The 11,467-nt window shown below is 38.3% G+C and overlaps 1 protein-coding gene across 1 annotated transcript; it reads right to left on the reverse strand.

Moving 5' to 3' along the window:
• Nucleotides 1-4,356: 4,356 nt before the first annotated feature.
• Thor (eukaryotic translation initiation factor 4E binding protein thor) lies at nucleotides 4,357-8,388 on the reverse strand. Its single transcript, XM_028186547.2, has 2 exons — nucleotides 8,149-8,388; nucleotides 4,357-5,645 (listed from the first exon to the last, which is right to left on the reverse strand). The coding sequence occupies exons 1-2, from the start codon at nucleotides 8,288-8,290 to the stop codon at nucleotides 5,440-5,442; spliced, it is 348 nt and encodes a 115-aa protein (XP_028042348.1). The 5' UTR covers nucleotides 8,291-8,388; the 3' UTR covers nucleotides 4,357-5,439.
• Between the last annotated feature and the right edge of the window lie 3,079 nt (nucleotides 8,389-11,467).

Raw genomic sequence — 11,467 nt, forward strand, 5'->3', positions numbered from 1 at the left:
TCAATCCGCTCTCGGCTCCCACGTGAATTACAGAAGAAAAAGAAAACTCTTCTTCCAAAACACTAGAGATTAACTAAAGGAAATACACTCCGCGGGCTATGGCGGCCTCTTTGAGTCTAATTGATAAAAACAGGAGATACGACTATGTACATTTGGATAATCAAGTCATTATTCAATAGTTAGATATTTGTTTCGAATATAATGTCTCATAATGTGTCATTAAGAATGCTCTTCTTATTAAAACCTAGTGACAAAAGTGCTTTTTATTCGTCGACATTTGAATACTATCCTAAAGTTTTTTTTCGAAGAGATAAGCCTAAATAGCTGTGTAGAGCTCATGTATATTTTACTAATGATAGAGCGTTTTGTGAGGCGGGTGGCTATATTCACGATGTTTATTCCCAAGGGGTCCGGTAACTGCTTAATACCGGGTGGGCCATGATCTGATCCATCAATCTGAGCAATTACCAAAAAAATGTATGTAAATTCCTTTATTCCATTATAAATTTCCCAGGGATCGCTCAAGATGTGTGCGTGACATTGACTGCGCACGGATAGAGTTGTTTTCGTCTGTTTAATCCATTGATTGTTGACGTACGTACGCAGTGTGATCCTTGACACTAACCCTAACACAATCCAATGTACACAACAGGATTTCGGTTATGTATAACTTACTTAATTAACATCTGAGAACGTTTATAATTCGTTAAAAAGCTACCCGCCCGAATATACCTGTAAAAATATCACGAAAAAAAATTATGCCCAAAATAATTAGATTTTAAGCTATTTCAAAATATTCCACGTTAATGAACGGGTTCGTTTCATCACATTGACCTGACCTAAATACGGAACTCATTGAAAACCGTCGTTTTAATAAAGAATCGACGCCCGGTGAGCTTTTCCATTACCGAACACGCTGTGTACCTACCGTCGTAGAATGAATTTTTAATTATCGCTCGTTGTCACTTAAATACGCAAACGAATTTAAATTTATATTCTTTTAATATTATCGAACATTTATAAGCCTATTTATTTTAGAGAAACAAAAACGTAGAGAAAATTAAATTTTTGCAGTAATTTTTTTTTCCTACCTATGTTGATAGCCTTGAGAGGCTATTTCAGCATAACCTTAACTAGTAGGTGAGCTCACGGGGCTCAAACCTGACGACGTTGCTAACACGAACTGTAGCAAGAGCCGTGCTTCGCAGAATCTACCACCGGATCTGAAACGCGACCCACGGAGAAGATCCGGCGAGAAACTCAGTGGGCTGTGTCTGTGGGTTAATTTACTCGTCGAACCCTTCGTCGCAAACGACGGGTTCGACGAGAACGAAGACCGGCTGCAGTAATATTTCTTCGTAGTTTTTATTTTAGCTTATCTTCAAAATGTCAAATTCAAATGTCAAAAATCTTGCGTTCTATGATGGCTACCCGCCACGGTTATTAGCGACACATAGAATTAGCCATTGCGGAATTGATCCCCACGACACACAGAAAGATGGGTAATACGTATTCAATCGTAAGCGCCTTCTTCTTACTCCACATTATGTCGTAACATGTGCTTTTACCACGCTGCATAGGGACGCCTGTAAATATGTATAATACATCCTAATCGCATATCCTGGCAAATTGCGTAGGCTCTTGCTCTCTCATCCCATGCTCTAGTTTGAACTCAACATCGTTTTGACCAAACACGAATTCATCGACATCTAAGAATTCTCAACTAATAACCACTTTAGATTCAAAATTGGCAATCAAAACGAGCGAACACAGTTCGTCTTTTCGCATCAAAAGTATACAATTTCCAAAAATATTCGAAATTGAGTTAATATGCGGAATCATTTTGTATCACCAGTATTTTTCTCATAAATACTATCAAAAGAGCGTAGTTTAGTTTTAGTTTTTTTTTAACAAAATTAATACATAATTTTATCTTAATTTAAAAAATTGATAATGTAACTGGTAAAAAATAAAAAATAAATGTTGCAAAGATGATTAATATTGAAAATATTTAAAACACTCTCCTGTAAAATTTGTAAGTTTTGAGATTATACAGTTTTAATGCGAGAAGACGAGTTGTTGATGTCCTAAACTAAGCCGTACATTGCATTGTCTGTAAACACGCGGGCTAAACGTCTCGTAGGGCTTCGGATAAGTACATTACGGTCGTCCTCGGTCCGGCCACGGGCGTCACTTTGATTATTGTTTCGCATTCATCCAACGCGTGCTTGACCTTTCAACGAATGGAAATGTAGATTATTTAGGTTTATCGATTTTTTTTTCTTTTCTTACCAACCAATGTGCGGCCAGTTTACTTGAAGTTTTTTACTGGTGGTAGACCCTCTTTTGAGTCCACACGGGTAGGTAACACCACCCCGCCTATTTCTACCGTGTCGCAGTAATGCGTTTCGGTTTGAAGGGTGGCGCAGCCGTTGTAACTATACTGAGACCTTAGAACTTATATCTCAAGGTAGGTGGCGCATTTACGCTGTAGATGTCTATTCGGACGTCTTCTGCTGGACATAGGTCTCCCAAGATTTAGCACAATGACCGGTCCTGCACAGCCTGCATCTAACGGATTTCCGAAACCTTTAGCAGGTCGTCAAGTCCATCTAGGGGTCCATCTGGGAGGCCTACGCTGCGCTTTCCGGTGCGCAGTCACCACTTCAGAGCTTTTCGGCCCAACGGCAGAATCGGAATTGTGACCCACTGACTCGTCGCCTCGGTTCCATATGTATTTAGCGGCGGTCACGATAAAAGGGTTACCGTGGCGCGCCGCTTTTTCATAATAGCGTTCTCACGCTTCCTTCAGAGACTTACATATCGTCTTCTCGCATTAAAACTGTATAATCTCAAAACTTTATAATTTTACAGGAGAGTGTTTTAAAGGTTTAACATGTGATATTTTTAATATTAATCATTTTTGCAACTTTTTTTTTATCAGTTACATTGTCTGTGTTTTAAATAAGATTAAATTATGTATTAATTTTGTTAATAGTAGTCAAAACATAGGTAAACTAAAAAAAACTAAAACTAAACTACGCTCTTTTGACAGTATTTATGAGAAAAATACTGGTGATACCAAATTAATGATCCCCGCTTACCGAATATTTTTGGAATTTGGACACTTTTAATGCGAAAAGACGATATCGGTTCTACTTTAAGGTCGTTGTGAAGATCAACGTTTCTCAAACACCACGCTGCCCCGACGGCTATCCTGCAGAAACAGGATCTGATTATCCGGAGAGAGTTAATATACATACGGGCCCCGTAGCGAAATTAAGCCGTTAAAATAATATCGTTTTTAATTATAGTATTAAATAGTTTGGTTTTTATTCTAAAAACAGCAAATCTCGACATGACTCCTATTTGTATCCCATTAATAGGCAAGGCGGATTCTAGAGCAAATATTCGAGCCGATTAGTTCCAGACGTATTAAGTCGACAGGGGCGAGGGAGAATCGGGGTTGATCATCAAACAGGCAAGGAAATAAAACATTAAGTACTTTATTATAAGGCGTATTTTTGTATACAATCATAAATTGCACGCGTGATACGGATTCATTATTAACCGAACAAAAGTTCAATGAACTCTGTGGAAATTGAAATATGAGTAAAAATTGGATAGGTAATCATTATTTTATTGGATAAACATATTATTTTTGGTAATTAAGGCTGGCGAATTTAAGTATGTCGCGATTACTGGGACCTGTATACTCCGCAACGCGAATGAGTCCTGAAATTGAAATCAAATTGTTATAATCGTAGTAATGTTTGTGTTTGAAAATGTTTAAAATTAAATAGCGTGTTCGATTGTTTCTCAAGATAACTTTAATTTAATTGATCATTATTTCAACGTTACGTGATAATATTAGAAGTGCATCTTTCGTTCTCAAAAACATTCCGTTGATGCTTGCATGAATTTTCAGATTTTAAAAAAGGATTCCTTTGAAATTCGGTTCAGAAGCGGTCATTGACAGATCAAAGGAGTCACGTTTTGAGTTTTTTTGTAATGTTTTCTAACTATATGTTTGGTCATTATATCCTCGCGTTCCAATCAAGCATGGCCTACGATCAGAAACATCTGCGACCTTTGTTAACAAATTAACACAAATTTTGAGATCATTTGCCCGTATATTGCAGTAATCTCGGTACAGAAAAAATAACTGAATAGGTATAAATATTTGTATAAAGTCTGTCTTTAAGAAACAAAGGGCTCTTCGCGGAAGGATCGTAATGTAATTTATGATGGCGATGAACTTTTTTGGCGATACCATTATTCACATTGTCGAGATTTTTCTATCCTTTACGGCGTTCCGAAGAATAAAAAAGCTGATTTGAAATTAACAAAAATATGTGTGTTTTAATCCATTTATTTTGTTTATAATATCATGACTGGCAGTCAAGAAATATATCATCAAACAACAGCGCTGCAATGCATTCATCCATTATTTAATCACAAATCACAAAAATCATGTTCGGACGTTGTACATACAAAGAAGTGGGACTTAATATTAGTATTTTACTTACAAAACATTCGTCTCTATTATTTAATATTATACAATAAATGCTTTTAATATAATATCATCTTAAGTTCATTTTGGCTTATCCTTTGATATTTTTCGTAATCCATATTTTGTCTTTCAATCTTAATTTTCTGTTCATGAAAATTGTTTGGTTGTGTTTTCTAGTTCAAGCCATTTTTGATAGATGGCGTTGTTATAACAAGAAGCAATCTTCATTTTGATTTTTATGGCATAAATTTTATTTTTACTGACAACTGTCTGAATTAAATGAGATTGCATTGCACAATATAAGCAAATCCAAACAGAAAGATATATAATATAATATCTTCCTACAAATGGCACTTGCTATTCGCCTTAAAAATATAAAAAAAATACTACAGTCAGCACCTACATAACTGTGCGTCAAACGCGTAATTTAAAATTATACAAGTAATATTTACAGGGACACTTCCTTCTCTCAATCGCGACAGTAATTCGAAATTAGAATTTTGAAAGGTTTAATTTCGTTTTTGGTGTCAAATTGATGGCGAAGGATAGCGTTTTGAACGCAACACTAAAAGTTCAGTCACGCTTAACAAAACTAGAAAGTATACCTAATAATAACGAAAACAAAGTAATTTGCCGAAACCAAAACCCGTATTTGCTAACACAAACCATAAAACATTCGATAATAATCCACAAAAACAATAATAATATCACTGTCAATGAGATTAGCTTCTACAGCGCCACTAGCGACCTAAATAAGAAATGATGTCCTGTCAAACATGTTTTTTTGTTGTGTTTAGTTCTGGCTAACTTCACAAACAGTCCACAGACGTCTTAAAGATAGAGCAAGCGAAACATTCGCAAGCTTGCGGTGGCAAGCCGTATTTCACAATAACAGGTTTTAAGTATTCAGAAAATTAATGACTAGCTTAGAGATCCATGCTGAAGGTTTCCTGCGATTCATCGAATGATATCGAGTTGGATCGAGGTTTTTGTGTGCTGGCCGGCTGCACGTTGGGTACCGAAGACGGATTCTTCAGTAGGGCTGCGGGAAGTGCACATTGCGGTGGCGTTTGGGAAATCGGAGATTGCCGAAGGGATAACATGAACGACCTCTCGTACACTATTCTTGTACCTGAAACGGAAATATATTTTAATTAACACACATGTTACTTCTCAGAAAACTACGCTATTGTTTGGCTACATAGATAATGGTACCGAAAAGATTAACATGATATTTCAATGTTGCTTTTCTATTACAATTACAGACCAAGGTTCCAAATATCTTGGAAATGTTAAACGTCTTTAAAAATTAATGTGAAAAGCCTATAGATCAGCGGTCGGGGAACCGGGGTAAAATGAACCCAAATGGGGTAAAATGAAATTTTGGGGGGTAAAAATGAAACTTTTGTGAGTAAAAAGTATATATTGAAGTGAAACTTCTTTAGAATCGTTGTGATTTCAAATTATCATGGGGGCTATAATATGAAAGATGCTAAAAATAAGCGATTTCGTTTTTTTTTTGTTCTTCGCGATGGGGTAATATCAACATACACAAAAATATTTTGGGGTAATAAATAAAAAAGTTCCTCGACCGCTGCTACAGATGCAGGACGAAAGCCCCATAATATATGCCTTAATCGCTCAAGCCCCTAAAGCAATGAACGCATGACTGCAAATAAACAAGGCAATTTCTCTCAATTAAAAACTACGATCGACTAGACCACGTTTTAAACGATAAAAACGAACACTACAAAACGAAAACAACAGATGAAAAAAAAACAAGGTCATTGATAACATAGAACTGTAATAATTTTAGATACATTCACGTTCAAAACGAACGACGAAAATTTAATTGTTGGAGGCGTATTAAATCCGGTTTTCGAATTACAATATAATTAATGATCTTATTCGAGATTCGAATAACAAAATAGTTAAGGAACAATTTAAAAAAACAAATTAAAAATGTAGGTGACTTTCCGGTAGTGCTTCTAGAGTTTAATCTACATAATGCATAATCGACGCTTGGAAGGCAAAAGCGACTAAGCGACAATAACTGCTTTGTACATAAACGATAGGCAATAACTATATTCGATGCGCAAAAAAAAAAATGTTTCTATGTCTATTAAAATCATTTCAATCCTACAGCTACTAGCTAGATTCTACTACAGCTAGATTCGTTAAAATAGAATTTTGTTTTCAGGTATTTCAACTTTAAATTAGTCTACTGTAAAGTTCACGCATTGTCGCTTAGTCACGTTTGCCTTTCAATCGACGATATTATACTTTTTACAATCAATGGTCCTGCAAGGGTGATCCTGACTTAAGCACCATAAAGGGTTTATAGACTCTATTCAGGAAGTCAAAATGTATATACTTCTAGAGCGAGTCAATGGCAGAATTTCGACTAAGCCAGGGATACATCTCATAATTGATAATTTTTACTGGTGGTAGGACCTCTTGTGAGTCCGCGCGGGTAGGTACCACCGGGTGGTGCCTATTTCTGCCGTGAAGCAGTAATGCGTTTCGGTTTGAAGGGTTGTAACTATACTGAGACCTTAGAACTTATATCTCAAGGTGTGTAGCGCATTTACGTTGTAGATGTCTACGTGCTCCAGTAACCACTTAGCACCTGGTGGGCTGTGAGCTCGTCAACCCATCTAAGCAATAAAAAAAATAAAAGAATAATTGGAAAGACAATTATCATTACGATCTTTTAGGACCACTTAAAATAACCTAATATCTTTTTTATTTCCCGTTTGTGCCCTAGATACAACAACAATACATAATAATAAATTGTACTCATTAATTGTTCAGAAAACTATAGTTTCATCTTATTACTGTAATAAAGTAGTTGAAGTTTATTGACATAAATTAATGTCTGGTTAAATAATTACAAATCATATCTATATTTAATGTCAGATCCTACAATTACCATGCATCACTTGCGCGAGGTTAGTGACAACGGAGATAATTGACTGGAACCGCTTTTAACCGGTTGCTACCGAGGTTGCTGAACTTAAGGGCGTAGGATTAAGACAATGATTTCATCTGTTTTACTGGTATGTAGTTGGACCTAGTACTTATTAATCTGCGTACTTGACAATAATATTTATTTTATATTTTTTGTGGCTGTATGGTTTTAGGTGTTGTGATTATGATTTTTTTTTTTTTTTTTTCCCTACCTATGCTAATAACCTTGAGAGGCTATGTCAGCGTAACCGGGTGAGTGGGTGAGCTCACGGGGCTCAAACCTGACGTTGTTGCTAACACGAACTACTGAATCTACCACCGGATCGGAAACGCGACTCACTAAGAAAATCCGGCGAGAAACTAAATGGGCTGTGTCTGTGGGTTAATTTACTCGCAGACACAGCCCACTGAGTTTCTCGCCGGATCTTCTCAGGATTTGTTTTTATTGCTTAACTAGTTCAAAGGTTATCGTCCGAACTTCACACGTGCAACACCTCATTTGATTTAGCTTACACATTGTAAAATGACACATGTTTTTAATTACATAACTCATCGATTGATGTTATCGTCATTACTGGCATCAAGCCGTCTAGCCGATAAGGATCAATAAATGTCAGCTAAAAGTAACAATACGATTTTGTATTTTGATTTCGAAAGTGAATTACCTCCAGGAGTAGTTGAGTAGATGGTTCCGCCCGGTGTGCTGGAATAGACATCAGGCATTTGAGCGGGATCCGTGATCAGGACCCTCCTTGAAGGAATCGATTGGCTGTGGGTGGCCTGCCTCGCGATAGGTGACGCTGACATTATTAAAAACTTTCGTGGTGTTAATTTTACAAAATTCCACACAAGACACTTGTTAGTCAGGTAAAAAGACGCAATTGACTGAGCCGGGTGTCGGCCGGATCCTAAAATAAATACTCCGCGCGGTAATACGCACACAGTCTCGTAACTGTGCTGTGTAAACATGTAACCACACGTAACACACATCTCCGAAGTACATCAAAACATACATAGATTATTTCAATAGACGTGTCATTGTGTGTTACATGCACGAGCACGATACCTTATCGTGGCGATAAGACGTTATTTTTCCGAGATAAACGAAAAAAAAAACATAGTTTAGTTAGTAATCTTTCGTTTAGCTAATCTTTGTCGATGTGTAAATGTCATATATTGTTCAACAATCCAAGGTGAAAACAGCATTCATGCACGACGCGACGTGCCGTACCATACCACGAATTTCGCGTGTTGATGCTTTTTATTATTTATATTCAAATAAGCGTTGGGCAACGAAAATTGATGTTTTTTTTCTTTAATCACCATCTTGTTTTTTTTGGGAATAAATTTACTGTTACTGGTACAACTAGATTCGAAGCTAGAGGCTATTACTAATTTCTACCTATTTTATGTTAATCAAAACTAAGTTAGTTAACGTAATAATATCACTATCATTTGGTTTCCTATACGAATGATGTTAACGTTAACATTAACAATAAAATTTAATGTTCGTATCTAAATACACCTACAAAAACTTTCATATGACATTAAATTCTGAATTGGCCCAGCAAGAAAATTAAAAAAAAGATAGGTTAGTTTCATTAAGCCACGTGTTCGAAAAACGAAAACGCATCTGTGAAAAGTTGTTGTTGCCAATCTTTGACAACAAACACATACAACGTTGTTATCACCCACACACATATTACAAAATTGTATATGCGTAGTAGAATATATTATGGCGATTAATTTAGTATACTGAATTGTTTATGAGCATGACAACCGGCCGGGTGCAAATCAGGAAGATAAGCGCATTTGAATTTGATTAGAACATTGTAATCCACGTAAATTTTTAGCCAAGGTCAAGAGGCGTGGTTCTGTGTACCACATTCTTGTTTAACTATGGTAATGTTCACGTCCATTTACTTGTTGACTGGTGTATATCACGTTCCCAAACTCCTGATCCGTCATCGCCTGTTATTGTTCGATGTTTCGGATATAATTCTAGACCTTTCTGGAAGGAAATGTGAAATGTTGTCATAGGAAAATTCGTGACTATCTGAAGACACTAAACATGTCTTTCACGCTTATAAACCTTTCCACGAAGGCGAGCCCATAATAACCTACCACCAGCAATAATACAATCATGGGTAGATCTAATTAATTTCGAGTCATTTACTTCGATTACAATTATCAGATGACCACCTATATTCTGAGGACTTTTCATCATTTTTACTTCAAAGTAGGGGTGTTACACTTGACGTCAGATTCTTAAAAAATATACCTACAAAAACGAGCGATGTGATGATGGATTCATGAAATGATTTTTGTTTTGAACGCAGTGATTTAGATATTCACGCCAATTTGCAAGACACAGGATGAATAAAATTTGGGAATATAGTTAATGAACAGAAACTGCGACTGTTCTTAAGCGTCCAATAAATAAAGTTCGCCTCGCTAATGCTTTTTTTTTTTTTTTTTATTTTTTTTTTTTTATGATTGAAAGTTTACTGGTGGCCCGAAGGCCTTTCCAGTTTCACCAGGACAGGTGGGCGAGCAAAGGCTCAGCCAAGAGGGGTGGGATTTGCTAACAACTGCCCGAGCGCCTCCGAAGGAGACCTAACAACTCAAGAGCAATTGTTTCGCGAATGAATCTACTACCGGATCGGAATCGCGACCCGCTGAGAAGATCCGGCGAGAAACTCAGCGGGCTGATGCATGGGTTAGGTTGCACGTCGACCTCTTTGTCGAGTTCGACGAGTACGGTTACCGGGGTCCCTAAGCCTGCCCCTAGTATTAGAGCTGAAGGCATCTAATGCAAAGGTTATTGGATCTGATGGATCCGTAAGGACGTGTCTAGGGCGTCGACGGTGACTGGCTCCTGCATGATCAGGATTCGGAGAGTAGTCAGCGGCGGCAACGATAAGGCGATTATCATGACGCATAGCCTTATCGAAGTATCGTTCCGACGCTGACTTCATGTATTTCCGAATTGATTCGAGGCCCAGGTCGTCGTGTAGGTCAACGTTCCTCACGAACCACGGAGCGCCGACAGCTAACCTGCAAAAGCGGGATTGTAGGGATTGGAGGGTGTCTATGTGTGTGCGGGCCGCGTGAGCGAACACCACACTCGCGTAAGTCATGACGGGCCTTATGCAAGTTTTGTAAAGTGTCACCTTGTTCCGAAGGGACATTTTACTCCGCTTACAGATCATGGGGTAGAGTCTACCGAGAATAAACGCGGCACGGTCACGGACTGATTTTATATGCGGGCGGAATGTCATCGATGCATCCAGGGTAACGCCCAGGTACTTGACCTTCCTGGCCCAGGGTATGGGTTGTCTAAAGAGAGTAATCGGGGGTGTGAGATTCCTCCTCCTAATCCGGGAGGAAATCCGTGTGGAGCTTCCCCTCTGAAATAGCACCGCAGTACTTTTCGCTGGGTTGATGTCTATGCGCCATTTTCGGAACCACTGTCCTAGGGCTAGGGCTGCGCTCTGAAGCTTCTTCGCGATTAGGGACTTATTTCTACTAGAATAGTAAACAGTCGTGTCGTCGGCGAATAAAGCTAAATGGGTCGGCGGCGACCGGGGAATATCGTTGACGAATAAGCTAAATAGGAGGGGTGAGAGGACAGAGCCTTGCGGGACTCCAGCTGTGAGAGGTCGTGGGGAGGAGCGGGTTCCCTCGACTCGATATCGAAAAGAGCGGTTCGACAAGAAGTCCCGTATGATGAGCACGAGACTATCCGGCACGCCCATGTTGAATAGTTTGAAAATCAAACCATTGTGCCAGACTTTGTCGAACGCTTTTGCGACGTCGAAGAAGAGAGCTCCCGTGTATAACGGTTTTGGTCTATTAAGCCCCACAAGAATGTGCTCCGTGAGGCGGTGCACCTGTTGAACGCATGAGTGATTTGTACGGAATCCGAATTGTTCATCGATGAGAATGCCCTTGGATGAGACGAAATCTCTGAGGCGCTTGTAG

The sequence above is a fragment of the Bombyx mandarina genome, chromosome 03 (assembly GCF_030267445.1).
Source record: "Bombyx mandarina strain Sakado chromosome 03, ASM3026744v2".
NCBI lineage: Eukaryota > Metazoa > Arthropoda > Insecta > Lepidoptera > Bombycidae > Bombyx > Bombyx mandarina.